Here is a 17,688-nt window from a genome sequence, read left to right as displayed (position 1 = left end):
AAATTGCACATAGAACGGCTGGCTCTTGAGCAGTCATGCCTCAGCTTCCTCTGGAGTATGCTTTTTCTGCAAGTCTGGTGTGCCCCAGGGTACCACCAACCCTGCGCGGCGCCAAGACTACAGATCTTTTATGGATTTCACTCGAATCCCGATCTTCCGGAACCGGCGCACCTGCCACGTCCCGAGCACTGCTCTAGGTACTGAGGATACAGCAGTGAGTTAATTCCAGTGCCTGGGAGGGAAATCAATAAACCAGCTAATGAATACAAGTCAAGGAGCAATACGTACAATGGAGAACAGAGAAAGCAGTGAGCCCTCCTCTGTACCTGCTTCTCAGTTCCCCCGCTGGCTACCAGCTTTGGGCACCAAATCTCTCTGGACATCCCGCGCTGGCACCGTCCCCGGCAAGCCCTGAAGACGTCTGTCCAGCGAACCAATTCCCTCCTAGCTCCCCATTCAACAAAGCTTTCCTGGGCCTTAGGCCCAAAGAACTTAAGTGGGCTGCAAAGTTCACGAAGCCCCAAACCCGGAGCGGATCACGCACACGAGGGCACCTTACACACTTCCTAAATAATAGTTATTTTGGAGAAATAATCGTGGGCCGGGTGTGGGCCTCTACTCCCACGCGGGCGGCGGGGCCGAGGGACGGCCGGGACACGTGGCCCCCGACTCCACCCGGGAGCCCCGGCCGCGAGAGCCCGGCCCCAGCCAGTCCCCGCCACGAACGGCCGCTTTCGGCCGCAGCCTTACGGAGGCACCGAGATCGCTCACCTGGGTTGGGAAGGGCGGACCCAGGCCAGCTCCAGCACCCCCGCGGACCCTGAGGCCGGAACCCCACGCCAGGCTACCGCGTTGCCACAGCAACTCAGCCACTGTCTACACCGGAACCGGAACCGTCGCCTGGAAGTGACCCCTTCCCGGCGTTCCGCGGAACGCCGAAACCCGCCCACTGCCTTCCCCAGGCATCCGGGAGTATCCCAGCAGACCCGTCCACCCTCCGGAGGGAAGTCGTCTTCCCCCTCGTTTCGCCTCTCCTTGCCGCGGAGCGTGACGCTGATGGACATTCAATCTCTCCAATCAACTGACAAAGTGATCGCCAGCGGCCAATAGTAGGGCTGTAGGATGCGGCTCAAGTTTAAGGACCGCCTCCAATCTGTCGGGCCGGACGAGCCACATGATTGGTAAAGTCGAGTAAGTGCGGGCTAGCGTTGTCCAATCACGGGTTGCAGTTCGGAGCCGGCCCAATGAGATCCTCCGGGGGGCGGGCCGGGCTGCCGCGGGCCCGGGGAAGGCTCCGGGGGGCGAGCCGAGGTCCCGGGCAGTCGAGGGCTCCGGCGAGCTTGCGGGGATGAGCGGATCCCTGGGCCGGGCGGCGGCGGCTCTGCTCCGCTGGGGGCGCGGCGCGGGCGGCGGCGGCCTGTGGGGCCCAGGCCTGCGGGCGGCGGGCTCGGGCGGCGGCGGGGGCGGCTCGGCGGAGCAGCTGGACGCGCTGGTGAAGAAGGACAAGGTGGTGGTCTTCCTCAAGGGGACTCCGGAGCAGCCCCAGTGCGGCTTCAGCAACGCGGTGGTGCAGATCCTGCGGCTGCACGGCGTTCGCGACTACGCGGCCTACAACGTGCTGGACGACCCCCAGCTCCGGCAAGGTCAGGGCCCGCCGGGTGGGGGGCGACGGGCGGAGGCCGTTCGGGGGGGCTGGGGTGTGCTGCACAAGCTGTGTCTGGGGGTTCGAGCGGGATCGGGGCCCGGGCTACTGCTCGGTATTCGAGGTGCGGCGGAGACATGATTGACTTGAAGCGGGTCTTGAGGATCTGGGCATCTGGTACTCTTGCCAACTTGGGCACTGGCTAAGTCGTAGCGGTTCACCGGTCCCCACGCTGAGCCGAGAGAGGCCTCTTGGGGCCAGATCGCTCAGGCTCGGTCCGAGGAGAGTGGTGGGGAAGGGGGACCCGGAGGGGTGGTGGTAAGAACCACTAGAAGGTAGGCATTTTGGGGGACACGTTGAGGGAGTTGGCCTGTCTCGTGGATAAGGAGCTGGTGCTGTTGATGGTAGAGAGAGGGCCGAAGTTGCTCTTGTTAGAGGCTGGTGGGGTCAGAGCCTAGCCTCGTGCCTCAGCGCTGGGGGTGTCAAGAACCATCCCCTATTGTTGCTACAAGGAGAGGGTGGGCGCAGCTTTTGGACTGGTCTTAGTAGGGATCGCTTGGTGTGGAAAAAAAAAAAGCCATGAACTTTGTTTTTAGGTACTCGAGGACGGCGTGGGATTTGTGGGGGCTAGGGCTTGGAGAGGCTGGTGGGGAGAGGGGTGAGCAGTGATCCCTGGTTCCTGGCTAACTCAGGCTTGGAGCTCGAGGAACTTGGGGCCAATCGGTGTGGGGCCAGATGCAGCAGTTCCTGAGGCTTGTCGCTGGCTCAGGGGAAGGAGGGAGGGCCCTGACAGCTAAGAGTACCTTTTCTGCTGAGCACCATGCCAGGAGCCTTACCTGTATCTCAGTGGGGGAGGAGGACAGGGCCAGAGGAGTACATGGATCTGCTCCTTGGCTAGGATCCTTGGTCAGAGTTGGTGGAGAAATGGGGAGGCTGTCCCTGTACCTCCTAGACGGTGGCTTAGTCTGCTGCATTCCAGTTAGAGACCTCCAGTGACGGAGTCCTGGCATCTCCCTGAGCCTAGTGCTGTTCTTTAGTTACAGTGTTCTAAAAACAGTTTTACCAGGCACCAGGTTCCCTGTTCTTCTACATTTAGAATTCTGCATTTTGTTATGTACTTAGGACTGTTGTTCTGCAGTTGAAATGATCAATTCTAGTCCTCCCTCCTTGACCGGACAGGCTGGTGTGGGGGAAAGGCTTGGGGTTGGAATCCCGCTGCAGCCAATCAGCCGGGCACCCTTAAACAAGTCACATGACTGCATTTTCCTTTTCAGTAAAAGGAGGATAATGAAATTAAACTTGACAAAGCTTTTATGAGGGAAAAAAAGAGAAAGTAAAACTTTGTAGAAAGTGCCCATCATTCTCTCTGGCACACGGAAGGCACCCACTCAACGGGAGCTATTTTATCTTTTGGACTTTATGGTTCTCAGAGTAAGTATTTTTTTCCCCAGATGAGTCCCTGGGAAGCTCTCGGTTTGGGTGGGTGGAAAGAAGGAGGGAAAGCAGGTTAAGATTACCAGCTCTATGTGATACTGCCCTGTATCGGGCTCCTGATCCTTATTTGTTTTCCTGCAAGACTGCCACCCGTCGCTAGGCCCTGGGATGTTTTTTATGTACAAGGAGGGGCTGCAGCCTTCCCCCAGCAGCGGCTGCTCTGCTTCAACGATAAGATAGGGGAAACTGCTCTGCAATCTTTCAGCGGGGCCCTTGCCACAGGTCCTGCAGATGCCTACCTAGTAGGGCTGTTAATAAAAAGTCATGTCATTGATAGCTTGCTTAGTGTAAGGTTTTGAGGGTCTTTGGTTTGTGGTTTCTCTTCTGTTTATTTTTATTTTATTTTATTTTAAGATTATTTATTTTAGAGAGAGAGCACAGAAGGGAGAGAAATTAGGACTTGAACATATCTTTTTGGGGATCACCATTCAACTCACAACACCAGTCTTTTTTTCTTTTTAAAGAAATTTATTTATTTGTGAGAGAGACAGCATGCATGCTTGGTGGGGAGGGGGCAGAGAGAGAGAGAGAGAGAGGGAGAGAGAATTCTCAAGTAGATTCCCTGCTGAGTAAGGAGCCTGACTCAGGGCTCGATCCCACGACCCTGAGATCGTGACCTGAGCAATTGGTTAACTGACGGAGCCACCCAGGCATCCCATGTTCTCCGGTTTAATAGAACTGGAGATGGGGTATGCTGGAGTGTAAGAAGAAAGTAGGAGCAGAAATAAGAAGGTTTACTCATAGCACTTAGGTTCCTGTCTTTCAGGATGCAGCTGGCTTCCAGTCTCACATTCAGGTGTTTAAGCAATAGCAGCAGGAATTTAGCCCTTAAATTTCTTGAGCATTGAGTTTCATCATTTTCATTCCCAGTTTGTTTCATACCAGATTACTGGTCAATAAATGTGTTGCATATATATTGGACATAGCACACACCTCTTTTGTGGCTTAGAAAAACAAGCATGCATGCAAGTGTTAGCCTTCAGACTGGGGCGGGTGGTGGGAGCACGTTCCCACAGTGGGGATCAGTTTAGTCAGGGTAAGACTTTATAAAAACATGAAGACTCTTCATGTCTTTGCGCTCTGCACCCTTGAGTTTTACCAAGAGAAGCTGACAGGCTGTCTGATGCTTGCTTTTGCTAGCCAAAGATACAGTTATGTACCTTTCCAAGGCCCAAGGTCACTGCTTGTAACTGGAGAGGGGCTCCCGCAAAATTGCCTTTCCTCTTGTCTCGTGCCAGAGCTTTATAAAGGGCCCAAAGCCCGAGGAACAGCCGCAGACGCTCTCTTCTTGTTCGGGTGCCGGGTCCCAGAAGTGTGATGCAGAGAGGTCTCAGCCTGTGACCCAGGGAGCAGAGATGACTGGGAGGTCTTCCTCAGGTCTTTTCTCCTGTTGATCTGGAAGACACACAGAAGGTGGCCACAGAGGGACTGGGTCCCAGTAGCCAGATGTCTGCATATCCTAATCCTGGTCTAACAAAGAATCTCTTTCATTTTCTGTTATAAACGTAACATGCTCATTGAAGAAACTTGGGAACGCTGAGGTAATAAAGAAAAGGGAAATTACCTGTAATTCCATATCCACCATTATTAACATTTGGATCTAGTTTCTAATCCTTTTTTTAAAAAACCGCATTTGAGATCATGCATGTCTGGGCATAGTGTTTTGCCCTCCCGAGGGCAGGGAACATGTCTTATGCCACTGTGTGAGTACCCTGTATATTGCCTATGCAGAGCAAGCTTTCAGTGATTTTTTTTTTTTTTAGAGATTTTATTTATTTATTTATTTTAAGAGAGAAAGCACACGTGCGCTCAAGTAGGGGGAGGGGCAGAGGGAGAGAGAATCCTAAGCAGGCTCCTTGCCCAGCCTGGAGCCCAGCGCAGCGCTGGATCCCAGGACCCTGAGATCCTGGCCTGAGCCGAAACCAAGAGTCAGACACTTAACCAGTCGGACGCTTAACTGACTGAGCCACCCAGGTGCCCCTCAGTGATTGTTTTAATGAATAAGTAAATACTTCTTTTATTGATACTTCTTTTAAACTCTGTTCCATGCTCTTAAAAACATAAACACTCGTAAATTTCTGCCTGTTCAGATCACCGTTGTATTCCTTGCATCAAAAGCAGTGTCTGTTGAATGAATAGCCATTATCCTGTAGTTGAATGTTCATTAAGCATTTGAAAACATGTTCGGCCTTTTCCGTATCAGGGAGTTTAAGGCAACAGAAACAAATCCATGACACCGGCAAATGTTAGAAGTCCGATTAACGAGTGCTGTTTCTGGGCTTGTGTGGTGAAGGTGTTACGTGCTGCAGGTGAGAGTAAAATGGTACCAGCACTTTGGAGGAGTAACTGTCAGTACCGGGTCAAGTTGAAGGTGAACATAGCTGAAGACCCAGCTGCTTCACTCCTGGTATACAGTCTAGAGTGGGGGTTGACAGACTTCCTTTGTAAAGGGCCAGAGAGTAAACACTCCAGTCTGTGTGGATTCCACTCTGCCGCTGTGGCGTGAAAGCAGTCAGGAACGGTATGTGACGGATGGGTTTGGCCAAGTCCCAATAAAACTTTATTTACAAAGACAGGAAGTGGACCACCTATGGCCCAAAGGCCATTGTTTGCCACCCCATTCTCCAGAGAGGAAGACCCCTGCATTTGAGTTAGAAGACAGATACGGTTCTATTCATCGATACATTGCCTGTAATAATGACAAATTGGCAAGAGAGGATCTTGGTCTATTAGCAGACTAGATAAACGAACTGCAGTGTAGTCACATGATGGAAAACGAACTTGTGGCTAAAACGAACGAGATCTAGATGTATTCCGTATGACTGTATCTCAGAGAATACTGTGTGTAGTCATGAAGTCAATTGCAAAAAAGGTAACTATGGCACGATGCCATTTGTGTTAAAGGTACGAAACAGTCCCACGTGTCGTGGATACACATGCAGTGTACGTTCATGGGCAGGGGTGACATGCCAGCCACAGGCCAGAGGCCACCTCTGCCGGTCTAGAACCTGGCCTTCGGACTCCTAGAAACCTGGATAGAAATCCAGGCTCCACCATTTGCCAGCACTGTGACTTTGGTCAAATAACCTCCCTGAGTGTTGGTTTCTTCATCTGTAAAAGAGAGAAAATTATGCAAAGGTTAAGTGAGGTTATGTGTGTAAAATACTTAAAGAATATGAAAATCAGTAACCCTTAGCTCAGCAAATGAGTATTTTCCTGCTGCACGGCAGACAGGATCGGTTTATTTCCTGCATTCTTCCCCATTGCGTGTATTTCTCAGAGAAACATGACCGAAGGGTGGCATAGGGGACGTCACGGTGAAGAGAACATGCACCTGGAACTGTGGGAGTTTAATCCCATCACCAGTTAGATCTCATTTCATCTTCTTAATAAACCCGTGAGACATATAGTTATTCCCACTTCACAGGTAGGGAAACTGAGGCTAAGAGATGAGCAGATTTATCTGAGGATGTATTTACAAGCTGGCAAGCCACAGCCGGCTGACTCTGAAGCCAGTGCTCCGTTCACTCTGTCACTGGCCCCTTGAGGGTCTGCCTCTCTGTTGCGTGAGCTCAGATGATCTCCTGTGGTGCTGACGTCATTCTCTCAGTTGGGAAGCCAGAGGAGGCGGTGTGACTTGCCCAAGGCAGAATTAATCTGCATCAAATTCCGAACCTCCTCCTATGGTGAAAATCTACCAGGGAAAAAGGAGAACTTACAATTATGGCTATCATTTGTTGTCCAAACTGGGAACAAAGTCTCATGTTCTGAAATGCGATGGATTTTGAAAAGTCCCTCTTGAAAGTTCTGGAAGGGAACTTTTAATACCCCCCCCACTCTGGTTTGATGCTTTGGACTATTCATTTTTTTGGTGGGGCAGTAGGTATCTGTAGAACTGATCTTATAAGACAGCCTCCTTCCTTACTCCCAGATCCTAGTGTCACCCTGTTACATGGCTTTGCAGTCAATATTTTTTGTTCCAAATTGAATCATTGTCATCTGTAAAATATGATTACCATTAAAACCCATTTTTGGACATGATTTCCTAATTTTTAAGAGTTTCCGATTCTGAGTTATTTGAAATGAAATTTGTAAGAACTATCACTGTGTGTTGCAGTTTTTGGAAATTAAAAAGTGAGAGAAGTTAGCTATGTTTAAACAATTATATGTGAATTGACAGGATTCATTTTCGTTTTCAACTTATGAACAGTGGTCTTTTATTATTGGAAGTTACTTGCTTTGTGCTGTAGGAATCACTTGGATATCTCTTTAAATATTTAAACCTGTAATCAGACTTTCAAAAAATGGAAAACAGTATTTTTTTGATCAGCTGCCTGTAACACTTGTTACCCTAAAACCGAAGAAGCAGGTGAGTTTAATTTTGATAAACTATCAGCGAGTAGGCACTATGGCCACTGTCACAATACATCATGGGCTCTGAGGCAGGGTTCTTGGAACATAGGTTACTAGGCAAGAGAGCCTGGCCCCAGGTTTTGGAAGGAGTCTTTCTCCCTTGCATGTGACTGTATGTGTCAGATGTTCAGGATGGTTGGAAAGCCCACTTGTTTGGTGGTTTTAATGGTAACAGTTGATTCTCGTGGCCTGTCCTCTTCCCTCTAGTCTGCACAGGAGAGCTGTAGCAACGTGAAGCTTCATGAACGAGACAAGCCTAAAGCTTTTACTGAGTGTGGTAATGACAATAAACATGATTGATGAGAGCAAAGTATTTTACTTTGGAAAGATTTTATTTAAAAAAACTACTTTGTAGGATTGGGTGTGTGGTTTGGGGTGGACCTCAGATGGCAAATTTATTTTCATTTTTGGTGTGTTTCAAAAATTGGAGGCACTCACTGAAAAGATCAGTAGATACTCGTTGTCTTGGAAGGCCTAACACAATGTATTACGAATTGAAAAAGACCCAGATATAAACTCATGCACATAAATGGCTCATGCACGCAATATGGAAGCTCGTTAAGAAAGTTTCAAAGAATTATGACTTCTATGCCGAGTCATCTATGTAGCACCAAATATCAGAATTCCAGATGGAAAACTTGAAGTCATCAAGATATTCTAATATATTAGTTATTTGTTACTGCAAAGACATTCTGATGGTTAATAGAATTTTCCCTTTATTAGTAACCCCCATACCTCTAGCTGATTTATCTTTTAAGACATCCAAAGTGGCTTAGAAGTATGCTTTTCTGGGGCTGTAAAGTACAGCATGGTGACTGTAGTTAATGACACTGTATTGCATATTTGAAAGTTTTTACGAGAATAGATCTCAAAAGTTCTCGTCACAGGAAGAAACCTTTGTAACTGCATGTGGTGATGGATGGTAACTAGACTTACTGTGGTGATCATTTTGTGACGTATACAGATGTCAAGTCATTATGTTGTAGACCTGAAATAAGATAATGTCATATGTCAATTACAATTCAAAAAAAGTTTTAAAAAAGCTGTGCTTTTTGGGGCCTGTGATATTGCAACCCTTTCTCGGAGGGAAGGTCTGGCGGAGAAAGATAAGCCCTCAGTGGGGGGCCTTCTCCAGTGTTCTGGTTGAGAGCACAGGCACTGTTTTTTAAGAAGGTAGTGACTTTTTTTAAAAGAGGAAAACACATTGTATCTTAGGACTTGTGATATAAGTCAAATTGGTGATTTTATTTGGAAAATGAATGTTTGGTAATAAGTGATAGGGTATCAAGGACCAGTTTTCGTATTTTTAGTTTATTTACATGAAAACCAGCACTTGGGCGATTTTTAATTTGCATACTATTGTATTTTGTTTGAAGAATCTGTTGACTTCTGTTGTATTTTGTCCGTTCATTTGGCCATTTAAAAACACCTTCCTGTCTGCAGAAGTGTAGAAACAGCAGTGTGGTCTATAGTGATTAATTATCAGATGTCATGCTTTTGATCATCCTCTGTTTTTCATAGGACCAACACAGATGTTTTATGGATGGGTATATTTGTAAAAGTGTCTCTCGTCTGTAGAAAAGAGGTGGAATGGTGTGGAAGACCGTGAGGAAAGAGTAATCTGTTGTCTTACGATTGAAACCACATTTTCTTCCTACTGTTTTGTTAAGACCGCGAGCCTCATGGTCCAGAGCTGAACAGAACAGGCTGCTCTTGTTCTAGGAGGCGCCTGATCTCGGTGTGTCCTGCGAACGGTTCGCACGCAGGACCGGTCACATGCACTCTGGTTGGTTTCTCGTGCGCTGTCAGCTCGTGAGAGCAGGGAGGGGGTCCCTCTCGCCCTGTGGCCCTGCGCCTGGCCCAGGACATGGGCCTGAATCGAGCTTTGGGTCTTTCCTCGCTTGCCTCAGTCACTGCGAATTCTGTGCTGAGCCCCATCAGCCTGGCCCGCGGAGGGCTGCAGTCCAGAGGAAAGAGATTGTTCTCTGGGTAAAAGGGTTACTAAAAATAAGACCTAGTGACTCAGCATCTTGGTGGCAGTCACCAGCCCAGACAGGCGCGAAAAGCCTGAGGAGAGTCCTCCCTCATTCTGCAGACTTACCATGATGGACCCATGTTAAGTAGTCCGTTTGAAAATGAAGTCTTGGCATTGAAGTTTCGTTTCACGGAACCCACGACTGGCAGATGAACGGAGATGATGGCTTTGTACATCTTGCGTGACTTACATCCACCAGTCGGGTCCTCCGCCATCAGTCCCTGTTCACGGTCTGTCAGCTGTCGTGTGAGAGCCTCACCTGCCTGACACTCACGAGAACCTTGTGAGGTGGGGGATAGAAACAGGTGAGCAGTTGAGCAACTTGTGGGGGGCCTCACAGTTTGTAACCGGAAAAGGTAGGGTTTACACACTGATCCAGTTGACTCCAGAGCTCCTACTCTGGCAGACACCTGGTTCCCTAAGGATGGGGGGACGCAGGGGAGGGACACCGGCTGTTCTGCTAGGAGCGGGTCGAAAACGGATTTTCGGCTCTAAGCATTTAAATGACACCTAAATGTTCTTTCCCTGCAGGCATTAAAGACTACTCCAATTGGCCCACCATCCCGCAGGTGTACCTCAACGGCGAGTTCGTGGGGGGCTGTGACATTCTGCTGCAGATGCACCAGAATGGGGACCTGGTGGAGGAACTGAAAAAGCTGGGGATCCGCTCGGCCCTTTTGGATGAAAAGAAAGACCAAGACTCAAAGTGAGGGCGGCCTGGGGCCTCCCCGAGCAGCAGGGGTCTGTCGGTGCGGAGACCCACTGCCAGCAAAGCCTTACCGGTTCTGATTTTCACTGTTCAGACGGCAGCTGCTTGCGTGGATCGCTCCCGTTTGTAAGCAGTTGGGTGATTTTAGTGTGTCTGGGGTTTGGGCTGCGAATATTCTATTGTGAACCTAATTATAACCACTGCACTGTAATAATTCAATGTCGTATTATGATATTGTTGTAAACAAAATCTGTTCTTATATTGTCATTTGCTCTTTGCCTGATTCCGGAGTAAAACCAGGAGCTTTTGAATCACCATTATTCATGAATCCTCGGCAAATGTGTCAGTCGGCAAAGATAATATATCCCCCCCCCCCGCCCCCCCGATTTTTCGTAGCTTCTTCTGTTGAGAACAGTGATGGCCAAGGAAGAAGATGTGGTAACTGGGGTGTGTTTTTTTTTAAATAAACTGCCAACCCAGGGATACCGTGTGCGAGTTGTTAATTCTGAATGGCGGTAAGTCTGCTCGGGCTGCTGTCACAAAATCCCACAGACTGGCTGGCTTATAAACAGCACGTGTTTATTTCTTAAAGTTCTGGAAGCTGGAAGTCCAGGCTCAAGGCTCCAACAGATGAGGTGTCTGGCGAGGCCTGTGCCTGGTTCATGGGCAGCCTCTCTTCCCTGTGTCCTCAGGAGGAAGCTCTCTGGGCTCTCTCTTAGAAGGGCACAAATCCCATTCATGAGGACCCTGCCCTCATCGTCTACTCACCTCCCCAAGTCCCCCCCCTCCCCCCAAACCACCACTCTGGGGGTTAGGTGTCAACATAGGAATGTTGAGGGGACACAGACCTTCAGTCTGTAGCAGTCTAAGAATGTTCAGTGCCTGTGACCTTCTCTTTTTAGAAATTAAGAGTGATTCTCATACTCTTCGGTTAAATTTGACATAAAAATTGCCATCAAGCTATGGTCTGCTTTCTCAAGGGGAGGTAAGCATTGTGAACACAGTGGTGTTGACGGTGCAGTTGGAGGCCTGGGTGTTCGTGTCCCCAAGTGAGGTGGCTGTGGCTAGGGGAGGCAGCCCCGCTCTCTCCCCTCTAAAGTCGGGTACTCGGCAAGCTGCACTCCCATCAACTAGGGAGAAATCACTGACAGGCCTCCAAAGAAAGGAATCCACTCAGCATTTTATTTCTTAAAAAATACAGTCTTTACATGATACGTAGAGAAAACCCTAAAGACTCCACCAAAAAACTACTAGAACTAATAAAGGAATTCAGTAAGGTCGCAGGATACAAAATCCATTGCATTTCTATACCCTAATAATGAAGCAGCAGAAAGAGAAGAAAACAGTCCCTTTTACAATTGCACCAAAAATAATAAAGTACCTAGGAGTAACACTTAAGCAGGTAGGTGAAAGATTTGTACTCTGAAAACTCTAAGCCACTGATGAAAGAAATTGAAGGCACCACAAACAAATGGAAAGACATTCCATGCTTTACGGGTTGGAAGAAAAAATATTAAAATGTCCATGCTACCCAAAGCAATCTATAGATTTAATGCAATCCCTATCAAAGTACTAATAGCATTTTTCACAGAATTAGAACAAACAATCCTGAAATTTGTACAGAACCACAGAAGAGCCTGAACAACCAATTTAGCAATCTTGAAAAAGAAAAAAACAAAACTGGAGGTATCACAATTTCAGATTTCAAATTATATTACAAAGCTGTAGTGATCAGCAGTGTGGTACTGGCATAAAAATAGACACATAGATCAATGGAACAAAATAGAAAACCCAGAAATAAACCCACGATTATATGGCTAATTAATCTTCAAGAAAGCAGGAAAGAATATGCAATGGGAAGAAGTCTCTTCAACAAATGGTGTTGGGAAAATCGGACAGCCACATGCAGAAGAATGAAATCGGACCACTTCCTGTCATCATACACAAAAATAAACTCTAAATGGATTAAGGATCTAAATCTGAGACCTGAAACCATAAAAATCCTGGAAGAGAGCACAGGCAATGATTTCTCTAACATTGGCCTTAGCAATATCTTTTTAGATATATCTCCTGAGGCAAGGGAAATAAAAGCAAAAATAAACTGTTGGGACTACATCAAATTCTGCACAGCAAAGGAAACGACCAACTAAAAGGCAACCTACTGAATGGGAGGAGAAGATACAACATATCCAGTAAAGTGTTAGTATTCAAAATATATAAAGAACTGCTACAACTCAACACCCAAGAAGCAAGCCAATTAAAAAATGGGCAGAAGACATGAACAGACAGGTGTCCAAAGAAGACCTCCAGATGACCACCAGATGCTCAACATCACTCATCAGCAGGTCAGTGCCAATCACAACCACAGTGACTTACCACCTCACATCTGTCAGAATGGTTAAAATCAACAACGCAAGCAAGAACAAATGTTGGTGAGGATGTTGCACTGTTGGTGGGCATGCAAACTGGTGCAGCCACTGTGGAAAACACTATGGAGGTTAGTGTAGTTAAAGATAGAACTACCCTATGGTAATTGTACCACTGGGTATTTACCCAAAGTACACAAAAACACGAATTTGAAAGGATCTATGTACCTCTGTGTTTATGGCAGCATTATTTCGAATAGCCAAGTGTCCATTGATAGATGGATGGATAAAGATACGCACACACACACACACACAATGGAATATTAGTCATAAAAAAGAAAGAAATTTTGCCACTTACAACACCATGGATGGATCTAGAGAGCATGATGCTAAGTGAATCAGAGAAATACAAATACCATATGATCTCACCAGTCTGTGGAATTTAAGAAACAAAGAACAAGGCGGGGTGCGGGAAGACAAACCAAAAAAACCACACGCAGCAAACCAGACTCTTAACTATAGAGAACAAACAGGTGGTTGCCAGAGGGGGGCGGGTGGGGGATGGGTGAAACGGGAAGGGGCTGAAGAGCACACTTCTTGAGGAGCACTGAGTAATGTATGCAAGTCCTGAATCGCTATATCGTAACCCAAAACTAATATAACACTATGTTAACTACGCTGGAATTAAATAAGATTTGGCACATGAAAATAAATAAGGTCTTTATAAAAAGGAATAATTGGAATCACAGCAGGGATTCTTCCAGTATATGGTATGGGTTTTTATATTATTATTAAGATTTATTAGAGAGCGTGAGCAGGGGGTGGAGGGAGGGGCCGTGGCTGAGAAGCAGACTCCTAGCTGAGCGTGGAGCCCGACTCGACCCGGGGCTTGATCTCACGACCCTGAGATCATGACCTGAGCCAAAATCAAGAGTCGGTCGCTTAACAGCCTGAGCCATCCAGGGGCCCCTCCGGTATCTTTCTGTAAGATGCGGTGTTCGTCCGTCCTGAGACTGCGGAGGCAAAGCTGGAGGTGAGGTTTACGGTGGCTCCTGGGAAGAAAGCCCATCCTGTCACCAGGGGCCTTTGGATCCCCAGAGGCCTTCGTTCATCCCCAGGGCCTTCAGCAGGACGTCTGTTGGAATGACAACTTCCCAGTGGCAGAAGCAGGAGGAAGAATGCAAGAGTGACAAGGAAGGAGGGCGGGCTCATTCCCCACAGCTGTTCTAGAGGCTTCTGTGGACTTGGCTTGAGTGCCTCTTGAAGAAGCTCCAAGAACAGACTGACGTGTGTAGCATTGACCTTCCGTGTCCCTGCCGCCATCCCTCCCCCAGAGGGGTTGGGATCCAGAAGAAAGGAAAGGAAAGTGGGAGCCATACCCCCACTTCACTGGAGACCGCCCCATCGGGGTAGCAGACCGCTCCCAGCCCGCCACAGAGCTCAGGGCTTCAGGGAAAGAAAAGCCGATCGTTCTCACAAGAAGGCTTTTTATGACCTGAATTCTGCCCTGCATCCCATCAATACCTTGATGTCAGCTCTCAACTAAGAGTTTCTGCGGAGCCCCGGAGGAGGTTGGGACTCAGCCAAGTGACCTTGTTTAGCAAATGGAAGTGTGGACACTAGAAGGAAGGCTCAAGGTCTCCCCTGAGCTGCCGTGAGGAGGCGAGGGGCCAAGGTTGCGACCTTGGGGCACACACACGACTGCACAACTCTTCCCCACCGTCACTCCAGAGCACAGTCGGTGCTTGAACATAATTTTGCCTTTTTTTTTTTTTTTTTTTTGCTTTTCCTTAGATCTGCCTACATACCCTTAGGGTTCATCTGAGCAATGAAATGATGAGAAGATCGGTGGGGCAACATCAGCAGCGTAGGAAACCTCTCCAGAATAGTAGGACTAGGGGAGGGCTGCCGACTGAAGAATCTCGCTCAGATGTTCCCGAATCCCGCTGACCTCCTCTCCGTCGCCAGAGAGCCTCAGTGGGGAAGGAATCACTGAGCTCTACAGAAACAGAAATGTTCTTTCCAGAAGTTAATTAATACTTTTTTTCCCCCCTGTATGCTTAACGAGTCTTCACCAAGTGGAAAATGGAAGATGCTATCTTCTGTCAGTCTGAATAATTGTAATGATCTGCATAATTAGAATTCGCTGTGGTAATGAGAACCGTGACACCCAAGTTCCTTGTACAAACAGCGGTATCACACGCCATCTATTTTAAAATGCAAGGTCCGCTTCACAGCGTTTTGGCCCAGCACGTTTGGCTTGTATCATTGTGATTTATTGGCTTATTGCCGCAGCTTCAAAGTACTGTGTTAATAGACCCTTTAGAAATTGCGGAAGTTATTTTAGAAGCTTAAACGTTTGCATGATGTCAGGCAGTTTTTGTTTCCTGAGTTGGGAGTTAGGTAAATGGCATCGCACTTCATTTAAGCAATGAGTGTCGGAGATACATTGGGACAGAAGGTAAATTTTAAGAAGTCTCTTGGGCTTGGGGCACCTGGGGGGCTCAGTTGGTTGAGCGTCTGGCTCTTGATTTCAGCTCAGGTCATGATCTCAAGGTCGTGAGATTGAGCCCCAAGTTGGGCTCTGTGCAGGGCGTGAAGCCTGCTGGGAATTCTCTCTCTCCTTCTGCCCCTCCCCCCATCCCCCAAAACAAAACAAAACAAGTCTATTGGGTTTGTTGTTATTGGCCCTATTGAATTTCCTTGTGCGGAATCTGGGGCACCAAGCTTTCTTATGATTCATAAAGCCACAGCAGCTAGCTTGAGAGGGAATTCTTAGAAATGTATTCAATAGCTTATTTAGATATTAGAGAGAAATTGTTTCTTGAGGAGGCAGGTCCCAGGAGAGTGTGCGCAGAGTTCAGGGGGGAGCAACCTTTGTGTTGGCAAGGTTTTGTTGAAGTAAATTTAAACCAGAGGCGAGGAATCTTCCACGTTTTTTCCTGAGAGTCACTGACAGGAAAAAGTAGATACTGGTGGCCAGTCACACGAAAAGTAGCTGATTCGATAGATTGAAAAAAAAAGATTTATATTCCACTTAAGAATTGTCTAGTAAACCTAAAACTAGCTTCAAGTCATACCTAAGAAGTTGTGACAGCCAACTCGAGGGAGAGCGGAGGGGTGAAGGGAGAGGGGAAGAGCTGGTTCCCAGCCCGGGCGCGGACATGCGTGGTGACAGAGGGGTGCCAGTCCTCCTTCCTGAGAGGAGCGTCTCTGCGGCTCTGGGCCAGCGTGATGGGGTTGGGAGCAGATCTGGCCTGGGTCCCAGTCAGGAGATAGCACACAGAGTGCACCCTGCCTCGAGGATCTTGTCCCAGCTTCAGCCTGAGTGTGGCCTTCCACGAACACCTCCCCGGCCCCTCCACTCCCCTGCCTATGAACCTCCGGGGTCAGCGCCCCGATGGCCTTCCCCAACAGCCCACATCCCTCCCCCGGCCCCCTTGTCCATCACATCAGGTTGTACTAGCCCTTTTCTTTCTTTCTTTTTCTTTCTTTCTTTCTTTCTTTCTTTCTTTCTTTCTTTCTTTCTTTCTCTTTTTTTAAAAGATTTTATTTATTTATTTGCGAGAGAGCATGAGCAAGGGGAGGGGCAGAGGGAGAGGGAGAAGCAGACTCTCCGCTGAGCAGGGAGCCCGATGCGGGACTTGATCCCAGGACTCCAGGATCATGAGCTGAGCCAAAGGCAGATGCTGAACCAACTAAGCCCCCCTGCCCCAGGTGCCCCTGTAATGGCTTTTTTCTTAGCTTCCCTCAAGGACCCCCTATGTCTGGCATATGTAATGCTCAAAAAAATCTGTACAGGGGCACCTGGGTGGCTCAGTCACTTAGGCATCAGCCTTCGGCTCAGGTCATGATCTTGGGGTCCTGGGATCGATCCCCACATCCGGCTCTGTGCTCAGCGGGGAGTCTGCTTCTCCTGCCTCTGCCGCTCCCCCTACTTGTGCTCTCTCTCTCTCAAATAAAGAAATAAAATCTTAAAAAAAAAAAAACTTTAAAAAAGTGTGTAAAACATGAGCGAAGAACTCTTTCTCCGTTCCTTCTGGACTGGTCACAGCAGGTGATAGGTTATGGGTTTACCAGGCTGGCCCTGGGCCGCGGTAAGATCCCACTTCCTGGGATCCCACCCCAACGCTTCCCGGTGTGCGACACTTCAGGCCCACACATAACCTCCCTCTCCCGCTCGAGTGAACAGCAGAGTAGCCAGTCCCACCTACGTCAGGCTTGTTAAGAGGCTCAGATGTGAGGGTCGCCATCAAGAGCCTGGCCCACAATGAGCTCTCAGGATAAGGTGACCCCCACAAGTGCCCTTGGACCACGTGGAGACTTCGTATTGTGGTATGCTCTCCACCAGCATTTTAAGACCTCAGGGAGTAGAGATAAGTCCCTATTTATCAACAGACCCCTGGGAATGGTTGGTTGTTCCGGGAGCATGGCGACTCGTCTTTGACGGTAAATGACAAGATTTAATACTTGGGACAGTCTGCTCAGTGGAGTGCCATGTACCCCGCGGCTCCTGGGGATGGGAGGGCCTCAGACAAAGAATTCCCTGCAAATTACCTTCCTAAGATGACAGTTTCACTGACTGCCACAGAAGTTTGTTTTTTTTTTAACCTCTTTTCCTCCAACATTTTATTATGAAAATGTTCCAATATATAAAAAAGTTGAGAGTGAACCCTCATTCAGCCGCCACATACGTTCTACAACTGTTAAAATTTTGCTAGACCTGCCTTACAACAAATCTATCCCTCTGTCTACCTATCCGCCCAATGAAGTTGGCACCTAAGTGAAGTTGCCAACATCCGGGCCCTTCCCCAAAATGCCTGCGCACGTGCAATGTTACCAGAGCTCAGTGCGCGTTGGTGGGGATTTTTAGGTGGAACATATGTGATGTCGCACTTGACTCTGAGACGCACCATTCCACATCGAGATGCGTAACATTCCGTTATTTTAGAAAGTTCCCTGGCCCTTTCCGGGCAATCTCATCCCACCCCCAGCTCACCCTCACCCCCACTCCACAGGCAGTAAATAT

The 17,688-nt window shown here is 48.1% G+C and overlaps 1 protein-coding gene and 1 non-coding gene across 2 annotated transcripts in view; one reads left to right on the top strand and one right to left on the bottom strand.

Moving 5' to 3' along the window:
- Positions 1 to 126, bottom strand: part of LOC121105280 — a 158-nt gene extending 32 nt beyond the window's left edge. Inside the window, exon 1 of the transcript XR_005837749.1 lies at positions 1 to 126. This exon is cut by the window's left edge and continues 32 nt beyond it. This is a non-coding gene — a non-coding RNA (small Cajal body-specific RNA 13).
- A 1,187-nt stretch (positions 127 to 1,313) lies between these two features.
- On the top strand, positions 1,314 to 10,776 carry GLRX5 (glutaredoxin 5). Its single transcript, XM_040641474.1, has 2 exons — positions 1,314 to 1,643; positions 10,116 to 10,776. Exons 1-2 carry the CDS (start codon positions 1,349 to 1,351, stop codon positions 10,292 to 10,294), a joined length of 474 nt encoding a protein of 157 aa, XP_040497408.1. The 5' UTR covers positions 1,314 to 1,348; the 3' UTR covers positions 10,295 to 10,776.
- Positions 10,777 to 17,688: the final 6,912 nt, after the last annotated feature.

This window comes from Ursus maritimus, unplaced genomic scaffold (assembly GCF_017311325.1).
Source record: "Ursus maritimus isolate PB19 unplaced genomic scaffold, ASM1731132v1 scaffold_25, whole genome shotgun sequence".
Lineage (NCBI taxonomy): Eukaryota > Metazoa > Chordata > Mammalia > Carnivora > Ursidae > Ursus > Ursus maritimus.
This window is presented reverse-complemented; position numbering and strand designations above follow the sequence as displayed.